General features: G+C 44.7%; 1 protein-coding gene across 7 annotated transcripts in view; it reads right to left on the reverse strand.

The window, feature by feature from the left end:
• The window catches only part of MRTFB (myocardin related transcription factor B), a 453,672-nt gene that overhangs the window by 141,368 nt on the left and 292,062 nt on the right, over positions 1 to 20,242 (reverse strand). The window contains exon 1 of one of the 7 annotated variants that reach the window (XM_040356882.1): positions 955 to 1,184. The exons of 5 other annotated variants lie outside the window; for them this stretch is intronic. In XM_040356882.1, the coding sequence (XP_040212816.1) occupies position 955 (1 nt within the window). In that variant the 5' untranslated portion in view covers positions 956 to 1,184. Of the gene's footprint in view, positions 1 to 950; positions 1,185 to 20,242 lie in introns of those variants that run through there. One more of the 7 variants, XM_040356883.1, reaches the window with a different exon arrangement.

The raw sequence follows: 20,242 nt of genomic DNA on the forward strand, positions 1-20,242 counted from the left end.
CCGTGCCTGCAATCTTTGTTTACATTTATAAATGTATTTATAGGTTTTAGTAGATTAATTAAGCCACTCAAATCTCTCACACAGCCCTAGCCTTATGGCCTGTACACACGATCCCAATATTGTGCGAAGAATGTCGTCCAAGGAAGAATCGTACGATAATCGGATCGTTAGTAAGGAGCTTTCGAGAGCCAATCAAGACAGTTCATCCGATATTATTTTATCGGACCTGCATGAAATTTTTTCTTGTACGGTATCAGATCCTACGATTTTCGTTTAGTCAGTACAGTTGTCCGAAAATACAATACAAATACATTACAACACACATCATCACTTACTATTTTTTTTTCTGTTGTACGAGAATTTTCGTGACTTTAATAACCTATTTAATTTCTACTTGCGACTATTAAGCGAAAAAAATCATACGATCTGTCGCACAATATTCGGAACGTGTGTACGGGGCATTAAACTGCTCGAGCTGCATGTCGGCCTCCCACCAGTTTGAAAACAATTAACTCTCTTATGCAGAATTTTTTTTTTTTTTTTATGCCACATAGAGAGAGCTTATCAAAACTAGAGCAGCTGTGCATGCCAACCAATCAGCTTTGATCCTTCATTTTCAAAGCTTAACTGATCAAGCTGAAGACAGAAGTTAATTGGTTCTCCAATTTTGATAAACTCCCCCATAGTGTTACTACAAACATTTTAAACTTATTGAAGTACTGCACCAGAAAGGGTTAACACTGCTGAAAAGTATCATTTAGTATTGAATACTGCAATAAACTGCTACAAGTAGTAAATACAAACTTTCCTACAGACAGCATAGCACAGCGCCCTATGTTGCAATAGCAGCACATAAAACTATCTATATAATACATGGCGTCCATGACTCTACTCGGGATAGGATATGAACAGACTCATCTGCATTATAACAATCAGCCGTTGGAGTTTACCTACTCAAAGAGTTCTGGTGCCGCCAACACAGGAATGGTTGCTTGGAGTCACATTCAAACAGTGCTTTGCTCTGCGACAAACTGGCTTTTGAATTTCGGTTGCAGGAACACTCGCCCCCCAAGACAGGAAGACAAGAAATGAAGCAGATGCTGAGGCAACATGTGAAGTAATCATGAAAGTAGTTGATGTTGCAGTACAGTCTGTATAGAGGACGGGGAGGAAGTACACCCTACCGCACTTCTGTCCAAATGAGTAGAAGGCAGTTCCTGGGGAAGGATGTCTTTTAACTGTGTGCAGTTCAAAACACAACTTTATACATGCTAAGGTCGCTTCCCTGCAATTTATTCTTATTTTATAAATTATGATACCTGAATTCATCATTTCCCAGACAAGGATTAATGTACATATACAAAGAGCTCAATGCATAGTGACAATTCATACATGGGGACTGTTGTACCAGCTTCTGTACAGATTCCCCGATCCACGCTATGCATAATGGATGGAGGAATCTCCCACTATTGGCAATTGTATTCCGACAGCCACTGGTTAAAGCGACACTAAAGATAAAAAATATATATATAACAAACATGTTATACCTACCTCCACTGTGCGGCTCCTTTTGCACACAGTGGCCCTGATCCACTTCTTCTGGGGTCCCTCGGCAGCTGTCATGGCTCCCCCTCCGCAAGAGCTTTCCACCTTAATGTGAGCGAGCTTGCATGGTGAAAAGCTCTTGCGGGCGTGCTCCTGTGATACAGCGGCAGGCATAGCCGCCGACTGTATCACTCGGCCCCGCCCCCCGCATCATCAGATGTGATTGACAGCAGCGCTGCACTGCCATCAATCCGTCCAACCTAGCCAATCAACGACCAGGCTGGGAACCAACGAGGATGACAGGGACGAGCGCGGGACTTTCAAGGGGTGAGGTAAGTAAGACGGGGGCTTGGGGGGTGGTGCAGTCGGATGTTTTTTCACCTTAAAGCGGAGGTTCACCGGTAAAATCCTGTTTTTACCCTTAGATGGATGCTCATTTAGTCTAGGGGAATCGGCTAGTTGTTTTAAAATCCGAGCATTACTTACCGTTGTAGAGGGCGATCTTCTCCGCCACTTCCGGGTATGGGTCTTCGGTACTGGGCATTCCTTCTTGATTGACAGTCTTCCGACAGGCTTCCGAAAGGCTTCCGACGGTCGCATCTATCGCGTCACGATTTTCCGAAAGTAGCCGAACGTCGGTGCGCAGGTGCAGTATAGAGCCGCACCGACGTTCGGCTTCTTTCGGCTACCCGTGACGCGATGGATGCGACCGTTGGAAGCCTGTCGGAAGACTGTCAATCAAGAAGGAACGCCCAGTCCCGAAGACCCATACCCGGAAGTGGCGGAGAAGATCGCCCTCTACAACGGTAAGTAATGCTCGGATTTTAAAACAACTAGTCGATTCCCCTAGACTAAATGAGCATCCATCTAAGGTTAAAAGAGCAAAAAAAAACATAATTTATCGGTGAACTCCCGCTTTAATGCACAGGATGCATTAAGGTGAAAAAACACTTACCTTTACAACCCCTTTAAAGTACCCGAACTGCGTCTGCGTCCCATTAAATCCAGTTGCTGCTTGGCTGACACTTTTCCTCCCGTGTTCTTTGTTTTTTTTCAATCAAAGATGTCAGGTAAGAGGTGGGCAACAGGATCACCTAGTGGCGGCCCGTAATGCAGGGCGCAGGGGCACTGCCGCTCCAATCCATGCATCTGGCCCCCTAATCTAAGTGCCGGATGCATGGATTCCAATTTTTTTTTTTTAGAAGCAGAGGTTATAATATGCTTTAAAAAAAGGGTGTGCTTGGGGCACAAAGAGGAGCGATGGGTGGATTGTTTGCCACCCCCAAAAAAATATACCATCAGCCGCCACTGGGACCACCCATATAGCGAATTTTGGTAGATTCTTCAGTAACCTGCTAAACTTCATATAGCAGGCTGAACAAGAGAAATCAAATAGATTCCTCCACCTACGCTAAACAGTGTAAAGGAGGAATGTCTGATATCGACTATTGCATTCAAACAGTGACTGTATCCGTCCAACAGTTTTCCTTTTGGCTGCTTTGATTTTGTTTGTTGACGTTTGTTGAACTTCAGTCAATTCCTGTTATATAAGCTGCAGCTCTGTGTATGGCCAGCTTAATGCAGCAGAGCCTGTCGGGACAGGAGGTGATGTGAAGTCTCTCCAACCAGGAAACAGACAAAAAACACAACACATTCATTAGAGAAGGAAATACCGGTATGAGAACGTTTTATTGCCGTGTGCCCTCTTGTCCCAGTAAGAACCACACCCTTTCCTCCCTCCCCATTTCTTATATGGGCAGTAAAGAAATAATAAACTGACAAATATTATCTATTCCCCCATCTTAAAAAACATCTGAAGGTAGGTTTTAATGTTCTGCACAGGAAATATCACTAGAATCTGTAGGTGGACAACCTTTGACAACCAAAAGAAACTGCTAGGGTGACTTCTTTTACACAACTTTCCTGTTTCCTGGGAGTGCAACTGTGTGTAATTGTTTTTTTTTTTTAAATGGATGTTTTTTTGTTTTTTTTTATAACAGCCCAGAGATGAGCTAAACGTATAGTTTTGTTTTGTCAATGCAAGACAGCAACATGCTATTATAAGCACCCTGCAACCGCTTGTAATTGTCCTTCATCCACTCTTCCACCAATGGCCAAGTACAGAACCATACATAAATTCTCCTGCGCTCTGGCGTTTTTGTTATGGGGTAATGTAGTCCAATCATAAGATAAAATCACAGGTCTTGCAGCCCTCCTCTGAACCATGGGCATCCATAGACTAAGAGAAAAGAAAAAACAAGAGGGAGGGCGCACCGACCTACTGCATTATCATAAAAGATCAAGTCTGTCCCTGGTTTTGTCCCCAGATTGGATTAAATAGGGGGCAGGGGCAATTTCAAAGACAATCAGTGCAGAATTTAAATAAAAAAATTAGAATTACACACCCCAGCTCCACCGTGCCTACTAGCATAGGGGGGTTGTATTTTTCCCATTATCTGAGCCCCCTTTCTGATGATCATGTGCTGGTCGGAGCAGAGGGAATATTTCTTCAGTTTCGGGCACATGCCCATTTAGCTTCGCTTGCATATTCTTCTGCCTTGGCTCAAATCCTGGCCAGCCACCTGCCTATCTCCTTGCCTTCCCTGGCAGAGTGATCTTCCTCCGCTCCCCATCCAGTAGTAGCCGGAGCCCGAAGAGTAAGGGCTCTTTCACACTGGGCGGATCAGTAATGATCCGCTCCGTGCACCTCCGCTTGCTCAGCGGGGATCGCTCCGTTGATCCCCGCTGAGCCAACGGATGACAGGGCGGTCCCCGCACACTGTGCAGGAACCGCCCTGTCTTTTCTCCGCTCCCCCCTATGGGGGATCGGATGAACACAAACCGTATGTCCGTGTTCACCCGATCCGATCTGCCAGACGGAAGGAAAAATAGGTTTTTCCTCCATCACACTTTGGCGGATCGGATGTCAGCGGGCATGTCACCGCTGACATCCGCGGCTCCATAGAGGAGCACGGAGCGCCCGTACAGGTCCGCAAAAAAAACTGACAGACGGACCTGTACGGGCGCTCAGTGTGAAAGAGCCCTAAGACTTGAAAGGCTGTGAGGCAGGCGGCGATGGGCAGAGAGTCGCTGATTGTTGCCATTACTAGTAAAGAAAAAATATGTCCCCGAATTTCATTTTAAAAATCTGGTCATCTTACTCTAGGAGGCAGATACTAGTTTCCTTCTGGTGGACAGATTTAGGGGTGGGAGCAAACATGCAACCCTGTTTACCTTTTGTCACGGAGCCATGAACCAGACGTACAACAAGAGATAAGTGAAAATAAGAAGGCTTTATTGAAAATCAAGCTGTAAAGCAAAAGTCCAAACGGATGGTGAAACCGAAGCAGAGTCTTTGCGAAGCCAGAGGTCAGGAACCAGAAGGGTAGTCAGACGAAGCCAGGATCAGGAACCAGCAGGGTAGTCAGACGAAGCCAGGATCAGACACCAGCAGGGAAGTCAGACGAAGCCAGGATCAGGAACCAGAAGTAGCAGCAGTCTTAGAAGCATGTGAACACAGGAGGACCAAGCAAGGAACTGAAGCCACAGACCTCCTATATATATGAGCCAGGCATCCAGCTCCTCCCAGTGGGAAGGAGGAGCCGCAGGGTGGGAGGCTACAAGAAACCCAGAAACCAAGATGGCCGCCAGCACATGTCAAACGAAGGAGAACAGCAAGGAGGTAAGACCATGACATCTTTTCTTCTAAATTGTGTTCCTCCTTGCCCCATGGCTACATTTTCTCCACCCTGCTCGATCAGCCTTCTGGGAAATCTACGCCTGCTATCCCAGGATGGATCAGTGTGCCCACAGTCCATACCAGACCTTTATCCGAGCATGCAGCCCAGAAGGTAAGGAAAGGGGGGATGAGTAAGCATGGGGGGCCCCCTTGTTAAAGGGGGTTTCCAGATTCCAATAAGCCCCCTGCCCGCAGACCCGTGTTTTTGACACGTCGTGCAACTTGTTCTCTGTAGTAAGAGTGGAAAATAGAAGAGGCAAAGAAACACGGCTAAATGAGCATTAACGCCAATGCAGAAAGCTACTAAAAGCGCGATTTTATAAGCCACTTTTTCTTGCCATTAGTAGTGGCTTTGCAGCTCGTTTTTTCTAACGCCCTGTGTGCGTAAGGGCCAAACCTGTCTGGACCACACACAACTGATTATCCCTGATATGAGACCACTATGGGGTTGATTTACTAAAGGCAAATCCACAAGGGCACTGCAAGTGCTCTAAAAGTGCACTCACTGCAGATCTGAGGGAAAGATCTGAAATGAGGGGAAGCTCTGCTGATTTCATTATCCAATCATGTACAAGCTAAAATGCTGTTTTTTATCTTCCTTGCATGTCCCCCTCAAATCTACAGCGACTGCACTTCCAAGTGCAATTGTAGTGCAAAGTGTAATTTGCCTTTAGTAAATAACACCCAATGTGTTAATTATACATTCACATAGATGAAATCAAATTTGCAGAACAGAAAAGGGGAAGGAAATATGGTCACTATGAATTTCTAATCTGCAAGTTGATACAATGATATTGAGGCCAGCAAAGATCTCCACTTACTAAACTGCAATTTTTTAGCACTAGTTGTATCAATTTATGGTTCGCTCCTCCACTTCTAATATTATTTTGCTCTGCCTTATAGCTGAATCGCAAATAGCTGCAGATCTTAATCCACTTGTTAGATTCCACAGTCAGCATTCAGGCTCAGATATCACTTAAAGGGGTTGTAAAGGTTTGTTTTTTATTTTCTAAATAGGTTCCTTTAAGCTAGTGCATTGTTGCTTCACTTACCTTTTCCTTCGATTTCCCTTGTTTTTCCATGTTTTTTTTTCTTTGTCTGAATTTCTCACTTCCTGTTCCTCCTCAGTAAGCTGTTCTGGCTGACTAACCCCCAGCCAGATAATAGGGGCTAGCTTACTGAGGAGAAACAGGAAGTGAGAAATTCAGACAAAGAAAAAAAAAACATTTAGAAAGAAAATCGAAGGAAAAGGTAAGTGAACCAACAATGCACTAGCTTATAGGGACCTATTTAAAAAATAAAAAACAAACCTTTACAACCCCTTTAAATATTTGTGCGAACGTTTACGTGTGTCCAGTGCAAATGTACCCATTGGCCGCCCTTACAGCTCAGGGCTGACATGTAAATATCAATAATGTGTAATCAGCAATACCTGTGCCGCTGATTACATACTGTTAATGTTTACATGGCAGTCCTAGTAACCAAGAAAGCTAGTGACAGGCATTCTATGTAAAATCATGAGACACGAACAACAAGCGCCCAGAGGCGATTCAGTTCGCATGTGCCGCGCTATATAAGTTTTTCATTCATTCAACCCGTGTATGCATATGAAAAAAAATGTTGTACTATATGGCCCGGATTCACAAAGCACTTACGCCGACATATCTCGATATACGCCGCGTAAGTATGCGCCGTCGTATCTGTGCGCCGTGCCCACAGAACTAGATATGCCTGAAAATAGGCTTCATTCGACCGACGTAACTTTCCTACGCAGGCGTATCGTGGGCGCATATTTACGCTGGCCGCCTCATTGCAAATATGCAAATGAGGGATATACGTCGATTCACAAACGTAGTTGCGCCCGGCGCATAATATACGCGGTTTGCGTAAGGCTTACGTCCGGCGTATAGTTATTCCCCATCTATGAGGCGCAACTCATGCAAAGGTATGGACCAGGGAACAGCCGTCGTATTTTACATCGTTTACATAGTAGTACGTGAATAGGGCTGGGCGTAGGTTACGTTCACGTCGTAGGCAGTGATTCGACGTATCTTAGGCAGTTGTTTCGACGTGATTTTGAGCATGCGCACTGGGATGCAGCCACGGGACGGCGCATGCGCCGTACGTTATTCGTATCTTTATGACGCTCAGTCCATCATTTACATGGGGTCACGCCTCATTAGCATGGCTCACGCCCACTTCCACCTACGCTGGCTTACGCCGAGGAAACCCAGCGCAGATTTGGGGACGAGTGCTTTGTGAATACTGTGCTTGGTGCTACGCCGGCGTAGCCTAAAAAAGATACGCTAGGCCGGCATAAATATGCGCCAATGTATGTGAATCCGGGCCTATATGTTTTTTTTTTCAAAGCAGTAATAAGAACAGTCTTGTAGTATAGAAAAATCACGTATACTTAATTTAGGCAGGTAAATGAGCAATGCTCTTAAACTTCATAACTGTATAGGTAAATTTATGGATATTAATATGCCCTGTTCTTTTTACAGCTGCAACAGAGAACTGTACAAAGAACATAAATCATGCGTACTGTTGGACAAAGCATAATGAAAAGAGGAGAAGGATCAGCCTGTATTTGTGTGATAGCCTCCTGTCTGTACAGACATAAAGGAAAGAGTAGATTGTGTTTTCTCTTTCCTCCCTGATGATTGCTCACACCCACACTATCTTCTGTGGGAAAATCTCTTCTGAGATGGAAAAAGCACTGCAGATGCACTGGAGAGAGGACATTACATGATCAGAAAGATTAGTGCCCTGTGAGTGACAAGAGCCCAGTCCCCATGAACATTGTCATTAGAACTGCCAGTATCTGACCAGTAATGGACACAAACCTACCATCTAGATCTCACTTATAACATTGTATTAGCATACAGCAAGTCCCGGGAATACATTTTGTACACAAACGCAATATCATTACTAAAAACATAAAAATGTCCTTCCTGAGGGGTTCAGTCGCTGGCACAATTTCTCTGCCCTACCTATCAGATCGTGCCTGCACACGACATAGTAAAAATGTTCTTAGCATTCCATCCAGAGCATGAATGCGCTTGTTTCTGTCAGATATCACTGCATATCAGGACCATAGCGGCTTGGGTATAAATCATCGCTGACTGCATTTCTTCCATATCATATTCCAAAGAAAACCCGTCTAAGCTGCTGTATATCGTATAATAGCAGCATCATACAGCACTAATATGCAGGATTGTTCTTTGATTGCAACTCCAGGCAAAACATTGTCTAAAACTAAACCGATTTAAAAGGCATATATATTGTATTTTACACATGCATCATAGCAATTAAACCAAAAAATAATAAAAAAATGTATTTTCTTTTCTTGAGAGAGACAAATCCTTGTATTTGTGTCTCACACGCTCCCCCTTCCATACACTGCAGCTCCCAGTAACAGACGCATTGCTGCCAGTTCAGGAAGCAGTGGACAGGACTAGGTGTGATTGACAAGCTATGGGCCTGTGAATCTGCAGCGACAATGCCAATAGCCACACCCCCTACAAAGTCTCCTCCCACTGTAGTGCAAGCAGGCACAGCCTACATTAGAGTAAAACTTCTGCTCTGAATTCAGGAGTAGCATCATCATTAAAGCGGGGGTTCACCCAACAACATTTTTTTTTAACATTACATTCAGCCAAGTTGTCCTAATGACAATCGGCTGTTTTTTTATTTTATTTTATCCCCGTACATACCGTATTTTCACCGCCGCTTCCGGGTATGTCTTCTGTGGGACTGGGCGTTCCTAATTGATTGACAGGCTTCCAACTGTCGCATACTGCGCGTCACAAGTTGCCGAAAGAAGCCGAACGTCGGTGCGCAGGCGCCGTATAGAGCCGACTCGCAGTCCGGCTTCTTTCGGGCAACTCGTGACGCGCTGTATGCGACGGTCGGAAGCCTGTCAATCAATTAGGAACGCCCAGACCCGCAGAAGCGGCGGTGAAAATACGGTATGTACGGGGATAAAATTTAAAAAAACAGCCGATTGTCATTAGGACAACTCGGCTGAATGTAATGTTAAATTTTTTTTGGGGTGTACCCCCGCTTTAAACTACTTGCCTACTAGGCACTTTTACCCCTTTCTTGCCCAGGCCAATTTTCAGCTTTCAGCTCTGTCACACTTTGAAGACAATTTGATTTTTTTTTAGGCAAAGTACTGGTATAAGCCTCTTGCCCCCCCTGTACAGCAGGGTAAAAGGAAGAGACAGTAAAAGAAGCTGATCAGTACATGCGCTTTAAACAAGCATGCTGACAGGAGAAAAAAGCTGAGTGTTCGGGGAAAGAGCAGCTCTTCACTTTGCTGCTTCTCCTTCACTGTTCAGTCAAAGGCTATAGGAGAGAGTCTGACAACCTGGGCTCAGTGGAACTGGCTTGAATGATGCTGGACATCATTCAACCTTAATGATGGACAACTAGGGATGCAAATTAAGTACTGCAGGGGACAGGTCTGAACTGAAGGGGATTGCAGCTTACATGTGATGGATGTATTTGTTTTCTCTTCTGCAAGTACAGAAAAATACCATTTGATCCTGCCAAAAATCTTGTCTCCTTGTAACTTTGTTTGCTCTAAACTGATTTATGAAAAGGTCTTAGCTTCTGCAGCCATCTTCTGTGAATTAAAGGCAACACCCCTCTGGGTAATAAAGATGAGGACAGGGGGGGTGTAGTACAAATCAGGAGAGGAGCCTAGCATGACAATGCTGATCCTCCATAGTGTGACAGGAAGTGTGTCATTCACCAAGTGAAAATAAAGGAAGACAAACAAATAAGATTGTATAACAGCTACATAGCTGGGCAAAGGTAGTGCTGTTTCGCAGAATTCACAAAGCATTCTGAACTAAAAAACTGCTGAGAGGAGGAGATTGAAGAGGCGCAGTCACTATAGGAATCACTGATTTCAGGCAGTAAGGTACCATGGGATATATAGTCCTGAGAAATCAAAAGCAAACAACGGAATAGAATGCAGGAAATCCAGGAAAGTGTTCAAAGCGATGACCACCAGACAGGCAGAACAACACGAAAGGAGATTTTTCAGGTAAGCTTACATTGGATTGACAAAAATAAAAAAAATGTGTATTACTAATATGCAATCAATGTCAAAAATAAAAGTGTATGCTGTGCTTATCGTTTTCCTTTAAAAAGCTTATAAAAATCACGTAGTGCGTTTTTGCCTTGATTTTACAGTGATTTGCATTTTTTTATCTGTGCAGAACAAAAATCACTGCAGAAACCATCAAAAGCAAACTACATAGGTGTGAACTGAGCCTTAGACCAGGGATGTTCAAACTACGGCCCTCCAGTTGTTAAGGAACTACAATTCCCATCATGTCTAGTCATGTCTGTGAATGTCAGTGTGTTACAATGCCTCATGGGATGTGTAGTTCTACAACAGCTGGAGGGCCATAGTTTGAGGATCCCTGCCTTAGACAAAGTAGAAAATTAGGTCAGAAGTTGTTTTTTTTTTTTTATCTTTTGTAACCTTTCTTTTTACAGATTTGATTTTAGTTTTCGGGATCATTCACATGGGTGCCGAGGCCCGTACATCCTGATTTGGCTGTTTGTTGGAGCTTCCAGGTGCTGCATGCATGCAACCAGGCCCGTCGGAACAGGAGAGGCAATGCAAGCAATTGCTTGGGGCCCCGAGCTGGAAGGGGGCTGGAAGGGGGCCCCCAACGCTGGTGAGGCTGCACATGTGTCCAGCAATCCCCCTCTACACTCTCCGTTCAGAACAAGGCAGCCCCCCCCCCCTCTGCTCTCTGTGTCCACAGGCCTCTCTCACTTCTCTCTACAGTGTCCAGCAGCACAGCCCCCCCCCCCCTCATGCTCTCCTGTCTGGAGCAGACATGGATGGTGCATCATGGGATATAGCATGGCACTGGCACCTGGCAGCGGCTCCCGGGCTTGGGGTCAGGTGGAGCCTGGAAGAGGCACGAACACAGAGGAAGTAAACAGAAGGTACACAGTACTATATTGTCAGAAGTTTGCTGAGCCCAAGACCGTCACCTGGTGACACTGGTGTGGTGAATAAACTGTTGTATATTGTATATATGTGATGACAACTTCTTGTGTAACTTCATTTATGAGGATTTAGGTTGAAGATTGTCCTCTTGTTAATCGCTAGTGTCATTTTGGAGTATCCTGATCCCTGAACCCTTCTCATGATCATTGACATAAAATTTTTAAATGTGTTTGTGTATTAAAATATCCCCCACCCCACATTGCATTGATTGGCACTGGTGACGCTGTATTTGATGGGCGCTGGTGACGCTGTATTTGATGGGCGCTGGTGACGCTGCATTTGATGGGCGCTGGTGACGCTGCATTTGATGGGCGCTGGTGAGGCTGCATTTGATGGGCGCTGGTGACGCTGCATTTGATGGGCGCTGGTGACGCTGCATTTGATGGGCGCTGGTGACGCTGTATTTGATGGGCGCTGGTGACACTGTATTTGATGGGCGCTGGTGACACTGTATTTGATGGGCGCTGGTGAGGCTGCATTTGATGGGCGCTGGTGACACTGTATTTGATGGGCGCTGGTGACACTGTATTTGATGGGCGCTGGTGACACTGTATTTGATGGGCGCTGGTGACACTGTATTTGATGGGCGCTGGTGACACTGTATTTGATGGGCGCTGGTGACACTGTATTTGATGGGCGCTGGTGAGGCTGCATTTGATGGGCGCTGGTGACACTGTATTTGATGGGCGCTGGTGACGTTGCATTTGATGGGCGCTGGAGAGGCTGTGTTTGATGGGCCCTGGCGACACTGTATTTGATGGGCACTAGTGGGGCTGTATTTGATGGGCGCTGGTGACACTGCATTTGATGGGCGCTGGTGACACTGCATTTGATGGGCGCTGGTGAGGCTGTATTTGATGGGCGCTGGTGAGGCTGTATTTGATGGGCGCTGGTGAGGCTGTGTTTAATGGGCCCTGGCGACACTATTTGATGGGCGCTGGTGAGGCTGTATTTGATGGGCGCTGGTGACACTGTATTTGATGGGCGCTGGTGAGGCTGCATTTGATGGGCGGTGGTGACACTGCATTTGATGGGCGCTGGTGAGGCTGTATTTGATGGGCGCTAGTGAGGCTGTATTTGATGGGCGCTAGTGAGGCTGTATTTGATGGGCGCTAGTGAGGCTGTATTTGATGGGCGCTGGTGACACTGTATTTGATGGGCGCTGGTGAGGCTGCATTTGATGGGCGCTGGTGACGCTGTATTTGATGGGCGCTGGTGACGCTGTATTTGATGGGCGCTGGTGAGGCTGCATTTGATGGGCGGTGGTGACGCTGTATTTGATGGGCGCTGGTGACGCTGTATTTGATGGGCGCTGGTGAGGCTGCATTTGATGGGCGGTGGTGACACTGCATTTGATGGGCGCTGGTGAGGCTGCATTTGATGGGCGCTGGTGACACTGTATTTGATGGGCGCTAGTGAGGCTGTATTTGATGGGCGCTGGTGACACTGTATTTGATGGGCGCTGGTGAGGCTGCATTTGATGGGCGCTGGTGACACTGTATTTGATGGGCGCTGGTGACACTGTATTTGATGGGCGCTGGTGACACTGTATTTGATGGGCGCTGGTGAGGCTGCATTTGATGGGCACTGGTGACACTGTATTTGGGCGCTGGTGACACTGTATTTGATGGGCCCTGGTGACGCTGCATTTGATGGGCGCTGGTGACACTGTATTTGGGCGCTGGTGACACTGTATTTGGGCGCTGGTGACACTGTATTTGGGCGCTGGTGACACTGTATTTGGGCGCTGGTGACACTGTATTTGGGCGCTGGTGACACTGTATTTGGGCGCTGGTGACACTGTATTTGATGGGCCCTGGTGACGCTGCATTTGATGGGCGCTGGTGAGGCTGTGTTTGATGGGCCCTGGCGACACTGTATTTGGGCGCTGGTGACACTGCATTTGATTGGCGCTGGTGAGGCTGTATTTGATGGGCGCTGGTAAGGCTGCATTTGATGGGTGCTTCGTTATAAAGGTGGGGTATACATGGGCAGGGCAAAGGGGGTGGGGTCAGGGGTGGAGCCAAGGGGGGCAGCAAAATTAGGTTTCGCCTAGGGCAGGGATCCTCAAACTACGGCCCTCCAGCTGTTGTAGAACTACACATCCCATGAGGCATTGCAACACACTGACATTCACAGACATGACTAGGCATGATGGGAATTGTAGTTCCTGAACAACTGGAGGGCCGTAGTTTGAAGACCCATGCCCTAGGGTGTCAAAAATCCTTGCACCAGCCCTGTATGCAGCCCTCTTTTATATGTCATGCTATGCTGGGGCACTAGTGATTCATCTTGCCCCACCATCACCCCTTCCATCCACCCGGCTGTTGGTTTTCTGCTTGCTGTGGTTCTGCACTGTGCGTGCGGGGGGGGGGGGGCCTCCATGTCCATTTTGCTTGGGGCCCCCTAATTCCTTCAAACGGCCCTGCATGCAACCCAAGTAAATGTAAGAGGGGTGCAGTAACTGTTGGGACACAGCCACACCCGTATGGGTGTAGGGCGAGCAGCTATGTCCGTACAGCCACTGCACCCCACAGACTTACCAGGGCTGCCTGCATGCAGCACAGACAGCGCTGACAGGGGAATTCCTCCTGCCAAGCAGGTGGGGGAAGCCACTAGTGGTAATCACAAGTGAATCCAGCAGGCTGGCGGTACCCAACTACTGTTAGAATCTCTCCCTGCTTACTAAACATACAATAGCCTAACATTGGGACAGGACTGCTTGACAAGTTATGCGTTTGCAATATTTTTACTCACCATGCTTTATTTTCATTATCCAAGAGAGTAAACCAGCAGCAGAAATTAGACATTACAATGTTGCTTTGCGTAAGGAGGCACTCTGCTACCGTATGTGTTATGGCTTTGTAGGCCACTGATGAGCCCTAGACAGCCGTTGCTGTTTCTATTTCAAAGGCGGTTTCCTACATCATCTCAGGTATTTCTACACCATCAACGCAGGGAATCTGTGAGAATTCTAAACAAAACACAGGCCTTATGCATGTCCCTGCAGCCTCATGGTATGCAAAGCATGCTGCCTTATCTGAGCTGTCAGCAGGAACTACCCTGCACCAACAAGGGAACACTGTGGGAGGGACATGCTGTACAGACAGAACAAAGACTAGATCATGCAAATGTCAAATTCGATTTGACTTGTCAGTAAAGAAGCAATAACTTAGGGGAGGAACAAAAAAATCAGCAACACACAGGTAAAAGGAAAGAGTGGCTTTCAGATTTTATTCAACTCAAAGTACAAACTATTTCCAACAGGCTTGCTGGGCTCCCTGGTTCCACAACTGCTGAAAAAGGAAGCAGCATATACAATACTTTACCATCACAGCTGTCTTGCTGCACTGGACAACAAAAGTACATTTTGGTCCCCCATTCTTTTCAGGAGTTATTGTTTTATTTTTATCTTCTGTGTCTGTGCAGTGGTTGCAACCCAATAGACTTGAATGGAACTGTGTGGATGTACAGGACATCTCTTCACCCTGTGCGGGCAAAGGCAGCCCTTCGCATAGGTGTAGAGACATGGACGCCTGTGTGAATTAGACTTAACAAGAAATGCTTGGGGCAAGGGGAGTTTCCTATCATTAAAGCGGGGGTTCACCCTAAAAAAAAAAATGTTTTTGTCTACCATGCCATGCAGCATACTAGCGTCAGCTACAGTATGCCTTTATTTTATTTTTTTCCGCTGTACTCACAGTTTAATCCATTAGTTACGTTTCAGACTCCCGCGGGGAGTAGGCGTTCCTATGAAGAGGGGAACATGATTGACGGCCGGCTATAGCGCGTCACGCTTCCCGAAAATAGCCGAAATAGGACTTGGCTCTTCACGGCGCATGCGCAGTCAGCTCCTAGTCTGTGCGCAGGCGCCGTATAGCGCCGTGAAGAGCCGAGTCCTACTCTGGCTATTTTTGGGAAGCGTGACGCGCCATAGCCGGCCATCAATCATGTTCCCCTCTGCATAGGAACGCCTACTCCCCGCGGGTGTCTAAAACTAAACTAATGGATTAAACTGTGAGTACAGCGGAAAAAAATAAAATAAAGGCATACTGTAGCTGACGCTAGTATGCTGCATGGCATGGTAGAAAGTTGTTTTTTAGGGTGAACCTCTGCTTTAATGTACAATAAAGACGACCTTCTTCTACACCTTTATTAGAACAGTGTTTACGTTTAGTTGATGCGGAGAAAAGATCCCCAGGGCCCCTTTCACACTGAGGAGTTTTTCAGGCGGTTTAGCGCTAAAAATAGCGCCTAAATACCGCCTGAAAAACTCCTGCACTGCATTCTCAATGTCAAATCCCGAGGGCTTTCACACTGAGGCGATGCGCTGTCGGGAGAAAAAAAAAATCTCCTGCAAGCAGCATCTTTGGAGCGGTGTGTTTACCGCTCCTTCCTATTGAAAACAATGGGAAACCGCGGTAATACCGCCGTCAATGCGCCTCTGCAGAGGTGCATTGCGGGTGGTATAAACCCTTTTTCGGCCATTAGCAGGGGTTAATACCGCACTGCTAGTGGCCGAATACCGCCGCAATTCAGACAATATAGTGCCGCTATTTTTAGCGCCGTTATACCGCCACCGCACCTTCTGCCCCAGTGTGATCGGGGCTTAACTGAGTTATTTGTAATCTCATTTAATAATGTGTATATATTCTTAACATAACATATGCAAACTCAATATATATCCCTCAGCATTGTCTGGCACCATGTCTCCTTGGCCTTGCACATGTCTTTTCCAAGCAAATCATCCCTTTGAAAATAAAACATGCAACCACAGTAAGATTTACATTCTACATATGTGTGTATGTGCGTGTGTATATACACACACACACACACACACACAAACACAAACACACACACACACAGTATATACACATACATACAAGGTGTATATGTATATATATATATATATATATATATATATATATATATATACTGTATCTCATGCGTGTGTGTGTGTGCAGAAAGAGGAGCTCAGCGAAGCTGGCCCCCCTACAATCAGCACAAATAAAAACTCAAGTGTGTTTCTTTAGTGCTACGTTTGTGCTGTTTTGTGCCGCAAAAATTTACGTTTGTGCTGCTTTTATTTTGAAGATATTAGCAATTGTTTTTTCCAGACTATGACATCACACAGCCCCCCTACAACCCCAAATGACACAAAACTGGTCTCGTTGGTTAGTGCTACGTTTGTGCTGTTTTGTGCTGCTAATATTTCCGTTCTATCTTTTATCGTTTTTGCGTTATTAATGACTTATTAAAGGTCACCAAAGGTCACACAGCCCCCCTACAACGCCCAAATGACACGAAACTGGTCTCGTTGGTTAGTGCTACATTTGTGCTGTTTTGTGCTGCAATTTTTTTTATTTGTGCCGTTATGGTTTTAAAGTTATAACAGTTTATTTATTTTTTTCAAACCCCACTCACTTTGCCCACCTTACAATCAGCACAAATAAAAACTCAAGTGTGTTTCTTTAGTGCTATGTTTGTGCTGTTTTGTGCTGTTTAAAGTTCCTTTCTATCTTTTATCGTTTTTGCGTTATTAATGACTTATTAAAGGTCACCAAAGATCACACAGCCCCCCTACAACGCCCAAATGACACAAAACTGGTCTCGTTGGTTAGTGCTACGTTTGTGCTGTTTTGTGCTGCTATTATTTCCGTTCTATCTTTTATCTTTTTTGCGTTATTAATGATTTATTAAAGGTCACCAAAGGTCACACAGCCCCCCTACAACCCCAAATGACACAAAACTGGTCTCGTTGGTTAGTGCTACGTTTGTGCTGTTTTGTGCTGCTATTATTTCCGTTCTATCTTTTATCTTTTTTGCATTATTAATGATTTATTAAAGGTCACCAAAGGTCACACAGCCCCCCTACAACGCCCAAATGACACAAAACTGGTCTCGTTGGTTAGTGCTACGTTTGTGCTGTTTTGTGCTGCTATTATTTCCGTTCTATCTTTTATCGTTTTTGCGTTATTAATGATTTATTAAAGGTCACCAAAGGTCACACAGCCCCCCTACAACCCCAAAATGACACAAAACTGGTCTCGTTGGTTAGTGCTACGTTTGTGCTGTTTTGTGCTGCAATTTTTTTATTTGTGCTGTTATGGTTTTAAAGTTATAACAGTTTATTTATTTTTTCAAACCCCACTCACTTTGCCCACCTTACAATCAGCACAAATAAAAACTCAAGTGTGTCTCTTTAGTGCTATGTTTGTGCTGTTTTGTGCTGTTTAAATGTCCTTTCTATCTTTTATCGTTTTTGCGTTATTAATAATTTATTAAAGGTCACCAAAGGTCAAACAGCCCCCCTACAATGCCAAAATGACACAAAACTGGTCTCGTTGGTTAGTGCTACATTTGTGCTGTTTTGTGCTGCTAATATTCATGTTCTATCTTTTATCGTTTTGTGTTATTAATGATTTATTAAAGGTCACCAAAGGTCACACAGCCCCCCTACAACGCCCAAATGACGCAAAACTGGTCTTGTTGGTTAGTGCTACATTTGTGCTGGTTTGTGCTGCTAACAATTTTATTTGTGCTGTTATGGTTTTTAAGTTATAACAGTTTATTTGTTTTTTCAAACCCCACTCACTTTGTCCACCCGTACAATCAGCACAAATAACAACTCAAGTGTGTTTCTTTAGTGCTGCGTTTGTGCTGTTTAAATTTTCTTTCTATCTTTTATCGTTAAGGTCACCAAAGGTCACTCAACCACCCACAACACCCAAATGACACAAAACTGGTCTCGTTGGTTAGTGCTACGTTTGTGCTGTTTTGTGCTGCTAAAATGTATGTTCTATCTTTTATTGTTTTTGTGTTATTAATGATTTATTAAAGGTCACCAAAGGTCACTCAGCCTCCCTACCACCCCGAAAGGACACAAAACTGGTCTCGTTGGTTAGTGCTACGTTTGTGCTGGTCTGTGCTGCTAAAATTTTTAGTTGTGCTGTTATGGTTTTTAAGTTATAACAGTTTTTTTGTTCTTTTCAAACCCCACTCACTTTGCCCCCCCCCCCCTGTACAATCTGCACAAATAAAAACTCAAATGTTTTAGTGCTATGTTTGTGCTGCTAATATTTTTATTTGTGCTGTTATGGTTTTTAAAATATAGCAGATTGTTTTTATTTGATAACAACCCATTCACTTTGCACCCCATGTTATTAAATCTTAAAAACAAACAAACAAAATGGAGTTTGACTGCTACCTGCCCTGACCATGGCTTGTCTCTGGATTCTGCCTTCTGTTCTTGCCTGATCTAACTCCCGTTGCTGATTTGGCTTGTGACCTGACTATCCTGTTGTCTGCCGTCTATGCCTGATCTGTCCGACCATTATGGACCATTATGCATCCTGCTCATCAAGCCTGCTACAGCTCTTCAGTCCAGCAAGGTCTCACCTGTCTCCTGCTTCCAGCTGCTTACCCACAGTATGCTGCCAGCCAAGCTCAGTGCCAGCTTATATGCCACCAGCCGGTTCTGCTGCCACCACGCAGTCTACTGGACTTATCACAGGCACCCATACCTCGCTGTGCTCCAATTGCTGCTGTCTAACCAGGAGATCACTAACCAGGTATGGGACAGGAGGGCAGGGTGGTGTCATTGTCTGGGAAAAAACAAATTGCTTATATCTTAAAAATAAAAGCAGCACAAATTTGTATTTTTATGGCACAAAAAAGCACAAACGTAGCACTAACAAATAGTATGTTTGTTTTTAAGATTTAATAACATGGGGTGCAAAGTGAGTGGGTTGTTATGAAATAAAAACAAGCTGTTATATCTTAAAAACCATAGCAGCACAAATAAAAATATTAGCAGCACAAACATAGCACTAAAACATTTGAGTTTTTATTTGTGCAGATTGTACGGGGGGGGGGGGGGGGCAAAGTGAGTGGGGTTTGAAAAGAACCAAAAAACTGTTATAACTTAAAAACCATAACAGCACAAATAAATTTTTTAGCAGCACAAACCAGCACAAGTGTAGCACTAACCAACAAGACCAGTTTCGTGTCATTTGGGCATTGTAGGGGGGCTGTGTGACCTTTGGTGACCTTTAATAAATCATTAATAACGCAAAAACGATAAAAGGTAGAAAGGAAATTTAAACAGCACAAAACAGCACAAACATAGCACTAAAGAAACACACTTGAGTTTTTATTTGTGCTGATTGTAAGGTGGGCAAAGTGAGTGGGGTTTGAAAAAAATAAATAAACTGTTATAACTTTAAAACCATAACAGCACAAATAAAAAAAATGCAGCACAAACGTAGCACTAACCAACGAGACCAGTTTCGTGTCATTTGGGCGTTGTAGGGGGGCTGTGTGACCTTTGGTGACCTTTAATAAGTCATTAATAACGCAAAAACGATAAAAGATAGGAAGGAACTTTAAACAGCACAAAACAGCACAAACATAGCACTAAAGAAACACACTTGAGTTTTTATCTGTGCTGATTGTAAGGTGGGCAAAGTGAGTGGGGTTTGAAAAAATAAATAAACTGTTATAACTTTAAAACCATAACAGCACAAATAAAAAAAATTGCAGCACAAAACAGCACAAACGTAGCACTAACCAACGAGACCAGTTTTGCGTCATTTGGGCGTTGTAGGGGGGCTGTGTGACCTTTGGTGACCTTTAATAAATCATTAATAACGCAAAAAAGATAAAAGATAGAACGGAAATAATAGCAGCACAAAACCGCACTAACCAACGAGACCAGTTTCGTGTCATTTGGGCGTTGTAGGGGGGCTGTGTGACCTTTGGTGACCTTTAATAAGTCATTAATAACGCAAAAACGATAAAAGATAGGAAGGAACTTTAAACAGCACAAAACAGCGCAAACATAGCACTAAAGAAACACACTTGAGTTTTTATTTGTGCTGATTGTAAGGTGGGCAAAGTGAGTGGGGTTTGAAAAAAAT

The sequence above is a fragment of the Rana temporaria genome, chromosome 6, assembly GCF_905171775.1.
Source record: "Rana temporaria chromosome 6, aRanTem1.1, whole genome shotgun sequence".
In the NCBI taxonomy this organism is placed as follows: Eukaryota; Metazoa; Chordata; class Amphibia; order Anura; family Ranidae; genus Rana; species Rana temporaria.